This window comes from Centroberyx affinis, unplaced genomic scaffold (genome assembly GCF_046629955.1).
Source record: "Centroberyx affinis isolate AG114_WGS23_722 - 3 ecotype Tasmania unplaced genomic scaffold, CSIRO-AGI_Caff_v1 ptg001158l_1, whole genome shotgun sequence".
Classification (NCBI taxonomy): Eukaryota; Metazoa; Chordata; class Actinopteri; order Beryciformes; family Berycidae; genus Centroberyx; species Centroberyx affinis.
The window spans coordinates 74855-92982 of record NW_027279690.1 but is presented as its reverse complement, the minus strand read 5'-3'; the positions used below and the strand labels follow the sequence as shown (position 1 = coordinate 92982).

Genomic DNA, 18128 nt, shown 5'->3' with positions numbered 1-18128 from the left:
GTTTGACACTAGTGCTCGGGAAAAAAAAAAGCAGCCCTCAGCCAGCCAACAACGGAGATTTGAACTTCACACGCGCCTCAGAAGCTATTCTCAGCTGACATTAACACAACCCAGACACAGAAAGAAAGGAAAAGAGAAAAAAAAAGAAAAGAAAAGGAGAGCCTCTGAAAGTTTACGCCCAGCCGAGAAAGCCAGCCAGCCATCCAGCTAGGCAGAAAGGCAGACAGGCAGACAGACAGGAGGGAAACCTCTTTTGAAATGTAGCTTATCTTTTATACAGAGTGTTTTTTTCTTCCCCGTTTCTCTCATCTGTTTTTCTTTATTATTTTTTCACACCTTCATTCCGCCCTCTATGCCTGTGCTGAGTGCCCCACTCCCCTCCTCCCCTCTAGCTTGTGTATCTGTATGTATATGTGTGTGTGTGTGTGTGTGTGTCTGTCTCTGGCATCTCTTAGCTGCCACTCCAGAGCTCCTCAGGGCCTTTTAAGCCGCCGCGGGTAGCTGACCTTATCGCCTGAATAAAAATGACTCATTAGAAAGCGTCGGCGGCCCGTCGCACCGGGGGTAACGACAGCAGCCCGCGCCGACACAAAAGGGAGCCGGGCTGAATAGACGGGCCCCGCTGTTTTAGAGCACTGTGGGTTAGGAAGGCTTTGGAGGCTGTACGGGCTCGCGCGGTTTCCCCTCTCGCGCAGGCATTGCGGTGAAACTGTCAGCCATTTTGGAGGATCAGACCCAGCGTGCGCTACATCCTGAATGGATAAGCCCCCCGCCGTTTTAGAGGACTGCGGGTTAGAGGCTCGGAGCTTATGCCGGGGCCAGACGCGCGGCACGGTTTCCACTCTCACGCAGGCGTTTTTTGTTTTTTTTTACGGTGAAACTGTCAGCCATTTTGGACAGCCGGACCGAGCGTGCGTGTGATCAGTGGATGTGTCCTGCTGTTGTAGAAGACGATGGGTTACAGAGACCCAGTGGATTCACGTCTGACACAGGATTTGTGCACGTTCTGGTTCTTGTCAAGGCAAGGGAAATCCGCTTTGGTGTGTTTTCAGATAAACGTCCACCATTTTGGGAAATCGGTGTCATCCGACCGAAAGAGGTTAGAGCGATACCTGGCTGTAAGCCGAGGGAAAGCAGCGTGTGTCCCCTCCCGACACATCTGTCTCCGTCCTTCCCTCCCTCCCTGCATACCTCCATCCATCTCCCACCTTCTCCCTCTCTCTCTCCCTCTCTCCTCCTCCTCTCTCTCTGGCGCTGTGTGGCAGCAATGGCTATCTGTTTTAGAGGGGGGGGTGTGGCGGTCTGTCAGTCAGCTGTGTGTGTGTGTCTGTGTGTGTGTGTGTGTGTGTCAATCCATCTCCCCACCCACCCAGCTCTCCCTGCCCATAACCAGCAATCATGCCATCTCCCCAGCCACTTTACCTCTCACTGTTGGCAGTCGTCCATCTCTCTCTCTCTCTCTCTCTCTCTCTCTCTCTCTCTCTCTCTCTCTCTCTCTCTCTCTCTCTCTCTGTCCATCACTTCCTGCTTCTTCTCTCGCTCGCCGCCTGCATTATTAAACAAATGACATTATGCCCTTCTGCGTCCCCGCTTCCGCTTGTTCACCCACTCACCCTTCTCTCGCTCCCTCGCCGCCTCACACTCTCCTTCCTCTCTCTATGTCTCTATCTCTCTCTCACATCCTTCCCTCCCTCAATCCTTCTGTCCTTCCGGTCGTCTCTCCCCTGATGCGGGGGTTTCATTACACATCAATAGGACTCTGGTTACTGCCTTCTCCGCAAGCCTCTGTCTCTTCTCTCCCGCCCTCTGCTCAATCTCCTCGATTATATATCTATACCCCCCCCCCCCCTCACCGTAGCCTCTTTCTCCCTCCCATTCCCTCTATCCTTCTCTCTGTCTCCCTCTATTCTTTCTCTCCACCTCCACCTCCCACTCCCTTTTCTTGCTTGCTTTGTCCTTCCTGTCCTCGGCCCTCTCTATCTTAACTATCTACAGTATCTGTCACCCCCTCTCTCCATTCTCCCTCCATCACCACCCTCCCTCCCTCCCTCCCTCCCTCCCTCTGTCCTCCTCCCACCCTTCCTTTCCAGGTCTCTGAATCACAGGAGCTGTATCTTTTCTCCTTTACCTCCTCTTCTGCCCATCTCCCTCCGCTCCCCTCCCATCCTCTCCTCTCCTCTCCCTCCCTCTCCATTTCCCTGAGTGCTATTGATGGAGGAGCTGGCTGCTGGCCAAAAACCAGGAGGGGCTGAAGAGCGGGCTGTCTGTTTGCCCGTCTCGCTGACTTTCCCCTCTATCTCTCTGCCCGTCTGCCGTCTCAGGACCTGCCTCTCTTACTCTCTTTATGCATGCCGTCCCATTTCCTTCAACACTCCCGCGTCACTCTCCTGCCTGTCTGTATTTCCCATGCCACCGGTCCCTTGTGTGACCGGAGTGGCAGCTAAAACACTGTGTGGGCCCTCTCTGCCCTCTCCGGTGACAATGTCACCCGGCAGAGGAAGAGGGATGAAGGGGAGCGCAGGATGGTAAAGTGGAATAAAGGGAGATAGGCAGAGGGAAATGGATGAAGGAAGCGAGGCAGGCAAAAGAGAAAGAGGTTGGATATTGAATAAAGGCAGGAAAAGAGATTGCATCCATTCCGTTGTCACGTGCTCTTTCCTCACGACGGCTAGAGCCATTACAGGATCCTGCCTTTCTCTTTGATGCTTCAGCTACATAGCCTTGAACTGCACAAAGCAGATGCTGTGTTTCTCAACTGAATATTGTTGTGTGCTTTTGTTCTGGCTTGTGGTCAGTGTCATGCGGCTTGCTTGGGCCGTTTTGGAAGAGAGAGCAATATATTTGGGGCTATTGCGAATCCATTTGCCAGGCAGTCAAATTTAGTATCTGCTTCTATTCTCAAAAAGGCCTGGGAATGGATATGATTGGGAGTTTCCCTAAAATAAAACTACCCATTGTTTCGTTTTATATCATCCCACAATTGTAATTGTATGCAGGCATGGAAGATAGCATGAGAAAAAAGCATAAAATAGGAGTTTTAGTGCTAGGATTGTTTGAAAGAAGGAAACGAAGAAAGAGAAGGAAAAAAGAAAAATGATAAAGTCTTGTATAACATTAGTGATATCACAATTGCGAGGAATTGTTCATTCATGAGGGACAAGACAAAAGACTGCATATTATTGCCATACAGCCACTGACCTAGCTAATAATCATTTTATAGTTCATAACTACATTCACCAGCCTTATGGACAGATCATTCCCTATCCAATAGAAATGGCATTAGAGTAGTCGTAGTCTTAAGTACAGTCAAGGACTTATAATGATGCATTCTGCACCCGATGATTGTCTTTCCTATGGCAAGACTACACTGCTATAGTTCCACTTATTACTGTGGCGCTCGCTAATAGGCTCCTCTCAACCCTGTGATTTGCCATGTTACACTATGTTCTCCCTTCTCTCTCTCTCTCTCTCTTCTCTCTCTCTCTCTCTCTCTCTCTCTCTCTCTCTCTCTCTCTCTCTCTCTCCTCTCTCTCTCTCTCTCTCTCTCTCTCTCTCTCTCTCTCTCTCTCCCTCTCTCGAGATTTTGAGGTGAACATAGTGAGGCGACGGGCTTAGTTAAGCACGCATAAATCTGATTATAAACCCCCCACAGGAGCAGCTATTGGGATGGTATGCTAACACTAACATCGTCCCACACAACAGCCCCCCCCCCTCAACTACCCTTGTTGTAGGCCTCGACTGCCACAGGGAGCTGGAGTTGAGGCCCCGGCCCTCGGCTCCCTGCCTGTCTGCCAGGCTGGCCCTTCCCCCGTCCCTCCCCCAGATTCCCAGAACTGCCCCTCAAACGGGCACTCATGTGCGACCAGCATATGTCAAACAACTCTGTGGAGGGATAGAGGGATGGAGGGAGGGAGAGAGGGGAGAGGAGAAAAGCAGAGGGGTGGTAAAATGGGCCTCTGCCAGTTTGTTTGTGTTCTGTTGGGATATCGCGCGTCAATCATTTTCTAAGCACAATTAGAGTTAATGAGCTAGTTCATTTTTGCACGGGTGCAAATTTCAGATGCAAAACATATTGTCTAGATTTGATGTTAAGAGTGCTTCTCTTCACCATCTCCTCCACATAGTGCTTAATAATGGTTTTGTTTTGTTTTTTTTCCAATATTTCACAGTTAAACACATTCTTTTTTCATGGTTCTAGGTACCGGAAAATGACAATGATAATCTGCCTCAATCTTGGGAATTTATGCTAAGAAAAAAGCTTGGAAAATCTTTCAAAAAATGTCTACTTCTGCAAATTAATGGAATTCTCCTTTGACATAATTTCAAAATTGTGTCACAATAACACTTTTAAATGAAAGGCGAAACTTCAAGTGAAGTTGGGGCGGAACTTGATTTTTTCTTTTCTTTTTCCTCTCTCGAGTGATGAAAGGCGTGTGGGTGTAGGCCTTTCGTGCCAACCAAGACACTGAAAGGGAGTGATTCACCCTTGGCCTATAGACTCAGAGACTCCAACATAATGCATTACTAGCAGTGCAATAGTCTTACTCATCACGGCGGCTCTTGTTAACTTTCTGACCGCAACGATGTGTCTGATGACTGTACCTCCGCTCTCAGGTACTGACCTGCCCTGTGTGTGTGTGTGTGTGTGTGTGTGTGTGATAGTGTGATAAAGAGATGCAGTGTGTGTTTGCTTTAATGAGAAAGTATGCACGTGTCCGCCAGCGCTCATTCAGCGCAGAGCACATTTGCAAACCTTGGTAAACTCATATATTTGTACACTCCTTTTTCCAGCTCCACATTTGCTCATCCATGTGTGAAAGAAAGAAATGCACGCTGTCTTCTACCCCCCCCCCCCCCCCCCCGGTCTTTCTCAGATGCCACAACGCCCAGGCTTGTTCGACAGTAGCCTCCTCACTAACAGGCTATCATTCAAGTCACCACTTATCCTAACCCGTGCACCACTGTCATTATTATCTTAATTTATTTTCCTTTTGACACCCACTATTAGGGGTTTGCGGTGCGGGATGACTGACACCTCCCTCTAAAGCATCAGTCAAATGGAATTTCACTGGGTGTGTTGGGAAGGCGGGGCGCTAGGAGCCGCGCAGCCAGTGGGGAAGTGACATGCCAACATCGGAAAGGTGTTTGTGAACAACAGGGAAGAAGGTTTAACAAACCGCTTGTATGTTGTCCAGTGAGTCATCGTTGGTTATTTCAAAATGAATGGTTGCATCAACGGCGGTGTTAATTTTACAACCTGTCGTACCAAAGTGCAGTCAGGCAGGGATACTTGTCAAAACGGGTGTAATGTTTTGAATTACTTTCACCGTTGAGTCATGGATTACTACACCGATCACTGATATAAATCTTCCACTTTCAGTTGTGCAAAAACATTTCAACTTGCAAGAGCAGAGCAACTTTAAATCCTGTGACTGCCCATCTGTCTTCGGGTATTAATGATCTCCTTGGCAGTGCCTACAATTTTTTTTCTTTATGAACTTTGAAAAGCTTTGAACTTACCCACTTGTTTTTCCAAAAAGTTCACTCACTCAGGCTCTATTGTTGAATCAGACAGGCCAGTATGAGACGTTCCAAGAATCGCAAAAACTGCCCATGAGGAAGTCGGGGCTTTCGATATCTATTTAATTTGGTTGTCTCCCTTAATTACCATTGACTTCCACTCCTCCATTTTGACCTAATTGGAATTCTCAGTGCCTGTTGTTGCTTTTGATTTGAGAATCCGTCCGGGGGCTTATTTTGTTTGTCTGACTTGCTTGCTAAATATTTAATTACGTCTCAGTCAATTGGGCTTACTAGAATGTCAAGTCCAGCAATATCTGTTCTCTCCTCTCGTTGCCCCTGGCTTGTGTTTTCTTTTTTTTTTTTTTATCTGTTTGTTTGGCCAAAGGACACACATCACTGTCATCTATAAAGAACAGCAGTTGCATTTGGCAGGGGAAAATGTGAGCAGGGAAAGTGAAACACTCTCTCCTTCTCTCAAAAACGACCATTGAGGTGGCTTTGAGCACGGCAGCCCCCATAAGGCTCCAATACAAGTCTGTGGCAATAGTTGATGTGAGGGACAGGTGTGAATGTGTGTAAGCGTGGAGGAGGGCTAGCCTGGGAACAAAAGCAAATGGGTCAATCTATCCTTATTCAATAAAGCTTAAAAAATGTTCCGACATGTGTGGCAGGTAATTATGTGACTGTGTGATTTTAGTCATTTCAAAGTTTGAAGTATATGCTCAAAGGACTGAACTACAAATGACATTGGCTAAATTGTTTGCTAGTGGGACACAGTTGCATAGTGAAAATGTCAGTATTTTAGCACTGATTGACGATCCTTTTTAAGTGTTTGGCTTACCAGCTCAGTGTCTGTTTCTGTTCAGCTTCTGTTTCCTAGGGCGCTCCGTCAGGCTAAAGGAAATCTACATCATTAAGAATTTGAATATGTTTCTTTCTGTATTTCTCCCTTTCAGTCTTTCTGTCTGTCGCTCCTGTCTTCCTTGTTTACATCCACTCTACACTGTCAGTGTAGTGTGGTACAACTACCATAATGATCTTGTCAAAAAGAATATATCTAGATTCTACTCCGCCTTTAACCCTTAGATCCTCTCCACTGTATCAAAGAGAAATGACATAACAAAACAATCTTTTTCAACAGAAGACTATATTGCTGCTGCCGGATAAAAACTTTGTATCCACAAAAAGATCCAAGCTTTAATGAAACTTATAGACAGGATCTGGAGTTGAAAGGTTTCCACACAACAGCAGCGATGGGTTGAATGGTTGCCAGCCTGCCTCTAACCCCTGTGCTGCCTTCCTCTTCAGGTTCCCTGGCCAATGGGCAGCTGAACGGCTCGGGGTCAAAGGGCGGCCACAAAGAAGATGGCTCCTTGCGCTCCCAAGGCCTGGATGGGAGTGGCGAATACTCTGAGGACGGTCCTGCTAAGAAGAGGTGAGATTGTGTGTGTGTGTGTGTGTGTGTGGTGTGTTACAGTTAAGAGTTATAGAGCTTTATAGAGTCCTGAAACTTGCATCGATGCAGAATTGTGAGCCAGTTGGTGTCTGTCTGTGTGGGAAGGTCCTTCCTTTTCTTGGTCCTAAGGGCTTTTGCTGATCCTGAGTGTGTGTGTGTGTGTGTGCATATGAGGTTGCTAGTGTGATGAGAAAGCGTTACAAACTAGGTGTGGAGCAGAGTGGCCTAGCTGCCAGTCAAATTAATTTCTGGAGCTCTGAGGGTAAAGAGCTCCAGCTGGCTCCAGTTATCTACACCTTTTCACACACACTCGCTTTATCATTCTCTTTTTCTCAATTTACTCTCTTTCTCTGCGTAATTCATTCTCTCTTTGTCTCCCCTTGCTCTCTGTCTGTCTCTCTCTCTCCGCATGCGCAGCAAGAAACATTCAAAATGTTTCATTGTTACTTTGTTCTTGCGTTGATTTAGAAACTACTCTTTTTCACTCTTCCTCTCTTTCTCTCTTCCTCCCTCCTCTCCTCATAAGTCTTTGTTGTAAAACGTTTGCAGAAGAGCAAGTTGCCTATTAGCTCTGTAATAGGAAACGATAGCGTCAACAAAGCAGTGTAAATAGTGCCGCCGTTTAAGGAGCGCCGAGGTCTTTTAACGAGCGCGCCCCCTCATCTTTAAACGCAAATGCCATTTCAGTTATAATTAGCCACTTGAAGAAATGTTGCCATGCATTTCCAAATTAATAATTTAAAAATGAAAGTTGATGCAGAGTACAATAAGCTGTTAATTTCTTTCCTGCGTATTTTTTTTATGAAGGGATTTATATCATGAGTGAATTATTGAAAAGGATTTTCGTCTGGGAGAAAAAATAGTAATTTTCAGAGAGATTTGCACAAAACACTGCTTTCTCTTAGGCAAATGTTCTTGGAAAATGGAATAAAAGATCATTGGAAACTGTGACCGTTCTAATGCAGTCGGCAAGTGGCAGGTTTTGAAATCACAAGCTGGAAAATATGATTTGCATACAATCATGCTCTATAGAGTCTATAGCAGATTAAAATGGTTGGTGTGTCTGTGTGTGCTTACTTTGTCCCCTGCATCACTTAGATGCGTACACACACACACACACACACACACACACACACACACACACACACACATATAATACAAGCTATTGCATCCAAACATGTATACAAGCTATTGCATCCAAACATGTATGTTTATACATTTCTGTTACAACCAAACTACCGTACAAAAACTTTTTCTTATTTTTCTTTTATTTTCTTATTCTGTTTTTAATTTTCCGGCCTTTTTTTCCCCGTTTTTTTTTTTTTTTTCAGTTTTTAATTTTCCAGCCTAACCATGCCCAGGTGGCAGGTTGTGTGCATGTGTGCGTGTGTGCATGTGTGTGCGTGGGTGTGTGTTGTTTTGTTCTGCTACTGGTCTCTCACAGACATTGACAGGGCATCAAAGCGTCAGTGTAAAGCCAGGGGCGGAGTCTGGGGGCCGGACAGCAGCAGATGTCCTTCTGTAGAGAGCAGCCCATACAGGCTGCATTCACTGTGTGTCAAACACCTGCCTAAGTCCTCCTAGCTGTCATTTGATACTGTAACCTACAATCTGAACTTAGTCATTACAAGCTTTCATCTGCATGGCTTTGAAACAGAGCAGTGGGGCATTTTAGAACCTTGTTAAACTGACGAGTAATTAAAGGTGTCTGGGAGATTGAAACGTTATAACTGTCGTACAACTGTGAATTCAAAGAAATTCCATTGTCTAGACATATTGAAATAGACAGAAGCAAATGTGAAGAAAGAGAAATACAGCAATTTTCTACTGCTACTGCAACTACTACTAATAATAATCTTAATAACAGTTGTTTTTGAAGTCAGACAGGATACATGAGCGTGGAGTATACATCTCAGAGAAACTGAGAAATAAATTAGAGGGGACTGCCAGAAGCAGAAAGAGAGAGTTGGATTGAAACAAAGCGACCCTGGGGCTTATATTATAGCAAAGCAGCGGCACTCTGCTCTCTACCTGCTGAAGAAGAAATACATTTAAAGAATAAGATATAACTAAGACACACTCACACACCCTTTTATCTTTCTCTCTGATGGCCAGTAGAGCTGTGTGTTTAGTTGAGTGGAGTTCAGTTGGAGGCCAGCCTGCTCGGTGGTTTTCATTAGTTCACTACACACACACACACACACACACACACACACACGCACACACACACACACACACAAGCGGTAGGGCTGAATGAAGAAAGGCTCTCTATCTGTTGCTAATGAAACGCAAGCCTAGCCAGTACTTGGCAATGCCTCACTCCCTCTAAAGCTTACTTTGTGTGTGTGCGTGTTTGTGTGTGTGTTGTATGTGTGAAGGATGACTCCAGTGCCCTGGCATGGGTGTCCCGCACTGTTCCTCAACAGGGTAACTGAGATGGTTCCAGGAGCCTTTACACCTGGCACTGGCCAAAACAGAGGGACGGGAAAGGGGGAGGGGTTGGGGGGGGGGGTAGCTGGTTCCAATTCAGAGCGAGGAAAAAAGTTTCACAAGGTGGAGAGAGGATGGAGGAATCGTGGCAGAAACAGAGAGAGCCATACACACCACAAGACAGAGAGAGAGAAGGGGAGGAGCAGTGGGGAGGGAGAGACAGAAGGACAGGTGCGAGTGATTTTTGGCAGGAAGCGGCCCTCTTTAGAAGTCTTTGAGATCAACTCTGTGTTTGCCTTCCCATGCTCCTGAGACCGGCGGATAGACTGGCACCACATCCCCTTCAACATGCCAGCTCATTGTAGCCCTCCACAACTGGCACTACCATATTCTCCAAATGGGGTTCCCTAGCCAAGGCTGGCCCCTACACACACACACACACACACACACACACACACACACACACACACACACACACACACACACACTCAATTGCAGTCTCATCTCTACCGCCGTGGTTTACTGACCTAGTTATATTGCTACACCTCTTCTCCTCTCCCACATTTGATTGAGGCTGATGAAATGGCCGTCTGCCTATTTACCTGTAATTGAGGTACCAAAACAATTCCTAGAATGGGCTCTTAAAGGTGTGCTACCACAAAATATTCATGTGCTTCTTTACCCTGAGGTTGGTGTCTTGGCAAGTATTGGTAGCGTCAACCTTTTCATGCATGATTATTAAATTTTCCAATTGTCACCCCAGTGTAAGTTCTTGCTGCACTTAGAAAGCTTCTGTTGTGTAGAATATTATTGTTGCAACCACAGAGGAAACTGCAATTCAGTCACAAAAACATGCAGCTGTTACAGATGCTTCATCTTCAATATAAATATGCTTTGATAATTTTCAAATTATATTACAAGTCATAAATCAAACGACTAAATCATTCATTGGATTGGTATTTTAATTTTGGCATGTACTAGTCCTGCTGGCACAGTCAAAACAAGACACCAGTTTGGCTTGAGGAGCAAGATGTTTTGCTTTTGACGATCAGGAAATATTTTTGGGTTTGATTGTACATGCTGTAGAGAATGTTGTTGTTCCAGTTTTAGATTGTGTTTACCACTTTTCAGATGTGTAATCTGTTAATCAGTTTGTAACTCCGCATGTAAAGAAGTTACCAGCATCTAAACTGACGTGACTCAAGATTTCTGGCATCTTGAGTCAAATTCAGAACCAGAAGACCTAGACCATGATGCATCTGGCTCTAGCTCATCTGATTAACGCTTACAAGGGGTTTCCATGGCGTTGCCCCCGGGACTTGTGTTGGCTAAAGTGAGTTAAAAAAGTGAATACAAACATACACACAAAGCTGCAGAACCCAGGGGGGGAAGAGTGTGTGTGTGTGTGTGTGTGTGTTGTTTGGATCAGGAGTTGAGGGCCCATTGTAAGCAGACTTTGCCCCTCTCTCTTTCTCTCTCTCTCTCTCTCTCTCTCTCTCTCTCTCCTCTCTCTCTCTCTCTCTCTCTCTCTCTCTCTCTCTCTCTCTCTCTCTCTCTCTCTCTCTCTCTCACACTCTCACTCTGTCTCTCCACTGAACCCCAGTTTTGGCTCTCTTTGAATCTGTTCTCTCTCTGTTGTCTCAGCCAAGACACACACTCGCACACACTCAGCTGCCGCCGCTTGTTTTGTTTCGACTTAATGAATGCCAAGTGTGTACACACAGTCACACACACATACAGACACACACACACACACACACACACTTGTCTCGTCTAGCGTAACCAATGACTCTTGTCAGTAATGCATAATCACCATTTCCATTTATGAGGGATTACACGCACCCACGCGCATGTGTGCGCACACACTCTCTCTCTCTCTCACACACACACAGAGCGCGTGTTAATAGAGGGCTATAATGTGTCTATTGATTTGCTTTAGATGGTGTTGCGAGGCGGCCTGTATGCAGCGGAACACCTCGCTGTACTGTTACACTTAATGGTTAACATTCATACACAGTGGAATTCTCACATGCGCTCACACACAGGCATTCATTTAATACACACACACAGCTGCTACACCCACCCACCTACACTAATGTATTCCACCATGTATTTTGCATAGATTTAGATACTGCTGTGCATATACCACACGTTCATGCATAGAAACACTCACACACACAAAGCTAAGGTGATTCAAAAGGCAGACAGTTAGTCCAGTCCAAAGGAATGGCCTCTTTAAGTATGAAATTAATTAGTGTCACTGTGTTTGTCTTTGAAACACCCACAGAAATGTGGAGCATCAATTGATGCTGTGTGTCTGTGTTAGTATTTAAATCACTATTGTGAGTGAATGTTTGTGTCTGCTTGTTAGACCTTACTCTTTCACATGCATTGTGGCATACACACACACACTCTCTCACTCTCTCTCTGTGTTTCTTTGTCTCTCTCTCTCCATCTTTCTCTGTCAGTCTGTCAGTGTGTCACCCCAGTATGTCAGCACGTCAGTCTCCAAAATCTCCTCTAAACTCTGCTCTCATTGTCGCTGCCTCACAGCGGCTTTATGAAAGCCTTCCACTCTGCTGAAATGGCAGGGTGAAGGAGCATTAACCATCCACCACACTGCATAATGTCACTCAGCGCACAAAACGCACACACATAATCACTGTCAAATACAAGTCCCAGCACTGTGATTGTAGTACAGATTAGCCATGTTACAACTGGTTAGCTTGGTTTACATGCTGCTCCTTGTGGCATGATACAACAAAATGTAAATGCCGCGAGGGATTCATACACCCGCAGCTGTACACATATTGCACAGGGTGAGGTGTGGCGATATGCTGATGTTTTCTTCACAAAGGTTTAACATTTTGCTTATCTTTTTATCTGGTGCAATTTGAAGTCATGCGTTAAAGTCATGCAACACCTTTGCTAGTGTGTGCAATGTCTTTGTGAAATTGTAGGGGTTTCATTCCAAAATGCTATGTACACAGATTATTCTGTCCTCATAAATCAAAACTCTTTTGTAAGCAAATGTGTTAAGATGACTCATAGTTTTCACAGTAACACATAAGGTGTTGTTATGTTTATGCCAACAATCATTTTGTGAGAGTGTCAATTTTTTTTTGGATGCTGTAAATCTCATTTTGAAATAACACTTTTCATTGAGAGACACAAGTCTAGTATGTCAAGCCACATGTTCCAGTCAAAGCCACAAAGAATACCTGCAAAGGTAGCGGGCCAAAGCTAGATTCAAGCAAAATTCAACCTTGCTGCCCTACAAAAGAGGTGTCTCGCCTCAGCTAGAGCTCTGGTGAAAGCTAAATATGAAAAAGCACATTTTATAAAAAGTGTAGGTCGTTAGAATGCTCCACTGCAGAGTGCAGTGACCCATTCGAAGGGTCAGACTCGTCCTCTAAACCTGGGAATTTTGCGGAAATTGGAAAACGCACTGGTGAGAGTGTGATCAGTTGGGAGTAATCTGTGCTTGTGTGTGTGTCTTGCTTGAGTGTGTATCCTAGTTTGCCGTGTCTGTGTATGCTTATGTATCTCAATCTCTTTCAAATCCAAGCTCAATTCACATAGCAGCACCACAAGATGCACGGTACACATGAAAATCAAAGAGAAATCTGCATTCCAAAGAGTGGGAATAGAAGTTATCTATTTATTAATTTATTTGAGCCATAGTTCCCTGATCTTTTGTTTGAACAGCAGACTCCAACCCTGAGGCTCCTAGACCAGCCAAGGTCTGAGGGTCCTTCTATGTGACCAGGCTTAATTAGACTGATTGCTAAGCACAAACAGCACTAGCTCTGATGTTTATTGACCCAGCATGGCCATGGTCAGCCACTCCCAGGGGGTGATTTAAGGTGGGCTGCGGGGTCAGAGGTCGTAGTGTCAGAGTTCAGTGTGTGGTGTGTGTGTGTGGGGGGGGGGGGTCAGCAAATCGCCCCGAGCGCTGGACCTTGACTGCTAACAGAGCATGACGTTTAAGTGCAACGATTTATCTTTTGTTTCTTGCCATGAGGGAAGTAATCACACTGAAGGCAGGGCAGGGAATACTGTTTATTATTTGGAGTGAACTGCCCCAATTTTATTTGTTTTCTGCCATATAATTCACTGTCATATTATCCAGCCTCTGATTACTTCTGGGTGAAACAAGACTTGTGTTTTGATGTTATTTTAGTGGCACTTAGATCATAGCTCTAGCTGTAAACGCGCTGTCACTTTGGGGTATTAACATTTTTAAGGTGACAAAGGGGACAATGGGCGACTTCCATCTGACCTAATATTGCATTTATATATTCAAGGAGATGCAGCCTAACTTGATCTATTGTCAAGATGTCTTTTCTCTCTATATCTGCCTATCAGGCCATCTCCCCTCTCCTAGTTTCATTCAGAAAAAAAAGGGAAGGGAAAAGCCAAGGTTATATTTAAATAAACGGACACACACACACACACACACCACAGAGGCTGTGGTATATCCCTTATCTCAAATGAATATCAGCCCTATTGTGACTGCTTGAAGCATATAGCTGTCACAGCTGAATTGGGACGGAGACACACACAGACACACACACCTCTGAATAACACTCTCATGCATTTATCTTGATGTCAAAGCAAAGAAGTAGAGCCCTGAAAACCGTATATGCTGACAAATAAACCAGAAGTATTGTGGCACACACTACCTATCATGGTTATCGAGGCCTGTCCCAGTACACTACTGTGTGTATTTGAGGCCTGATATAGTGAGTAATAGGTGGAATTGTCTGTGCATATTTGTCCTGTCAGCGACCTTGGCTCATTGACTAATGACTGTGTGTGTGTTTGTGTGTGTGTGTTTGTGTTTGGTGCATGTACATGTTTGGTGTGTGTGTATGTGTGAGACTGGGCTCTATATGGGGGATGTTTACATATGTGTGTGCGTGTGAAGGTCACAGGTTCAGTGGGTCAGCTCACTGCAAGGCCATCCCTCTCCTGAGTGCATCTAGACAGAAAAGCAATAAACACATTAGGGTAAAGTGAGCGTCCACACACCACTGTTTACACTGCACACACACCATCCACCGCCGTCTGGGAATGTTGGTGTGGAGGGTGGGAAACCCATCTTTTACAAAAAGGACTTTTGCAAGCCCAAATCGGATATATGACTAGGCACTTTCAACCCCGTTGGCTCCGTATGGGATAAGAAGAAGCGTATGTAATGCTTGACTGAGTCATTTTCCTCAATTGATACACAGGCTTACAACTCGTCTAAATTTTAATGTTCCGTCAAACTAGGCTATAATCCCGACACATTTTCCAGTCTCACTCTAAACGGCCTGCGGACATGTTGGACAGAACACTAGAAGGTGAATTAACAGGGATCTAGACGGTTAGTGGGTGCCTATTGTGTGCCAAGTCCAAGACTTTAGCATCCATGTTAAATTAAACCTAATAGCACTGGAGCTGAGATTCTTTCATATAATAGCACATGCTTGAATAGAGACACACACACACACACACACGGTACTAATTACGATCTGATCATTGCTTTCAGCATCACATTTTGAAGGCCAGGAGATCTTACAGACTTAAGAATTTAGCGCACACATTTATTTTATCATTTGACAACTGATCTGAAAGACTGCCTTACACACACAAACACATAAACAAATATAGACAGACGGGCAGGCACAGACATTGATTAAACACTTACACGTTTTTCTAAAGCTTAATCTTTGCAAATAAACATTCATACACTTTTCCCTCTTACGCACATAAACATGTATGTTTAGCTTGCTCAGATGTGGACAAAATGGACTGGCATGCAAGTGTGCGTGCACACACACACACACACACACACACACACACACACACACACACACACACACACACACACACACACACACACACACACAGAGAGAGCCAGCTGCAGAGAGGTAGTCCTTTATCAGGACCATGTGGGCCATCTGGAGCCAATTAATACAGCCCTCAAGGTACAGATTCTGGATCAGTGCACTTCTCCTCACACAATAACCTTTACCATGGGAGAGAATCCAAAATCTGACTCCAGCCCAGCCTGATGCCAAAATCTATCAAACCTTGGATACACTGTGGACCAGCTTTACAATCTGTTGGATTTAGACTTGCCATATTTCTTCCAAACCAATGCAAAATAGCAGGCACATTTTGAATATTTGAGATAGCATGAGGATTACTTTTATTGCTAGTGATGTTGCCACTTTTGAGGCTGTTTTAAATCAAGGATTCCTAAACTAGGTCTGATTATTGGAAGCCATGCTCAACTGTATGTCTACCCAGGTGTGATTTGTTTGTGTCTGTGCATGTAGTTATATCGGTGGGCAATTGCTGTCTGTGTATTGCCAAGAGGTTTTTATGTTGAGTGAATATCAATTGTTTGTTTTATGGGGTTTTTTTTTCCTTGAGGCAACATTGGTTGGATATTTTTAACCATTTATTTCACCATACAGGATTACAGGATAATTAAGAACACATTCTTTATTACAGATCATGAGGAAACAGGTACTTGGTGGATTTTTCCTTTAATTTCTGTGGTCTCAGGGACGGCTGGTGGTGATGTTATTTTTTTTTTCTCCCACCCACATTTCTCACTTGCTCTGTCTCTCTGCCTATCACTCTCTATAACACTTCCTTCGCCAAATCCTGCTTTCAGCTTCTTTCTTTCTTTCGCTCTTTCTGTCTCATTGTGATAGTGTGTGCTGAGGAGTTTTGGAATGTCTTTTGAAGCAGTAAGTTCACTGACCCCAGAATCTAGATAAGTGTTTGTCCCCACCAGCTGTCAGGACAAACGACTGCAGAGGGACAGTGGAGACAGAGGAGAGTGTGCATTGATAGAGTAGAGGACAGAGAAGGGAGGGAGTGTTAACTCTCATGCTCCTTTTGCACACATGACCTGCAAATATTATGGTCTGCTGCCCAGGGTCCACCCCCTGTAGGAAACCATTCACACTGAACCTCGTACCCGGAAATGTCCTATTGGCTGTCACCTTACAGTGCCGCCAAAGGCCAGTGTGTTCAACACAGTAGATGACATGATGCTCCAGACTTTCTTACCAAGCAGAGTAGAGTCTGCCCTGGCCCTTAATCCTGATCTTGATCAGCGTCGCTTTTAGGAGCTTTAGGTCGACCCTTTCATAATGACTGTGGATCTGCGTATTTCCCTGGTCGCTGGTCTGGTGTGAAATCAGTATAATCTGGACCTATGGCTTGTGCCCAGATTTCAAATTTTGGTTTCAGTTCAATCCTCCTGTCCTTTGCCACCCTGCTGTATAAACCCCAAATTATGCAACCGCTGTAAATCTAGGGCATCCTAAAGGGCCAATAAGTGTCTGCTAAATAAACTGTTTAGATACGTACATATGCAGATATTGTCCAGTTAATATTACATGATTGATATCATTTGATGGATACTTTTATCCTAAGCACCTTACAAGAGTGCATACAGTTCTAGCACGGGTGGCCCCAGTGGGAATTAAACCTGAAACCCTGGTAGTATTACTGCTATACCTTACCCTTCGAGCTACAGAACAGTAAGTGATCAATACGCAGCTTGTCAGCCTGACTACCACTAGTTTTATAATGCGCCTTTACACTGGGCAACAAATAGTACTTTAAAACTCCCAGGCTGACATGTTACCACAAATCACCAGCAGGCTGACAGGAGATAGCTCATGTTCCACTAGCCTGCCTTATCCCATATCAGGTTACAGTGGCACAGGGAAGGTCACAGGCCTAACCGCACACTGACCGCTGCACATAACCCAGCCAGCGATTCACTGCGGGGGAACCAGACATTTTCTATAGGGGGACAGCGCATGTGACCTCAGGTCCCCAGACAAACATGGCATTAAAGAGCTTTTCACATTAAGTTCCCACTCCTTCAGTGTATCGTTTCATCCCCCGCTGGAGGATTTGGTTCCCACATACTCAGTATGATACTATATTTAGTGAAAATATGTAAGACTTTTCACATCTGCTGAAAGTACGATCTGGCTTCAGATCTAGATGAAACTTGAGAAACTGGCTTCAAATCTAGCTTTGGAGCCAGAAAGTAGTTTTGATTCAGAAGGTTCCAAGCTAGGTCTGAGTTGTTTAAGCAATGAAAATAAATGTGTCTTTCACTAGATATCTCTTCAACGCCAAATGCAAAAAGCAAAATGTTCTCTTGCGCAAATGAATCCACATATATCCTCAAATGATGTAAGGCCACTACACTGATATCAAAAGCTTGATTGTACATGCAGTTCAGTTCATTATAAGTTTCAGTATTGTGTTTGCAGCTTTTTGTTTGTCTCCTCTACTGTTCTAAATTATATTGTGCTTGTATTTGCACATATTGGACTTCATTCATCAATATTTAATATGTGTAAAGCATTGAAATATGCTGACGTGCTGAGCTAACATTGTATTCAATAAATCAAACATGCATAGAAAACCCTGTTTTCAACAATCACTCCTGCTTAATTGGCATTTAAAATATTTTCCATTGCATTTATTGTAAGTGTTTTATGCACAAATGAGTTGATTTATGGTTTGATAAATCAGCTGTTGTCAGCTGTATACATACACACACGGGTGCTTAGTCATCTAGTTTCTTACAATGTGCACCCTGCTGATGTTGTGTTTTGGTGGAGAGTAAACCAGTTCAAAGAGCCGGTCCTGGGCCCCACGCAGGGTTGGAGGTTTCTTTTTGTGATAC

The 18128-nt window shown here is 44.6% G+C and overlaps 1 protein-coding gene across 1 annotated transcript in view; it reads left to right on the top strand.

Annotated features, from left to right (window-relative positions):
* Window positions 1–18128, top strand: part of jarid2b (jumonji and AT-rich interaction domain containing 2b) — a 120575-nt gene that overhangs the window by 56286 nt on the left and 46161 nt on the right. The window contains exon 3 of the mRNA XM_071524161.1: window positions 6832–6958. Coding sequence (XP_071380262.1) covers window positions 6832–6958 — 127 coding nt within the window. The remainder of the gene's footprint in view (window positions 1–6831; window positions 6959–18128) is intronic.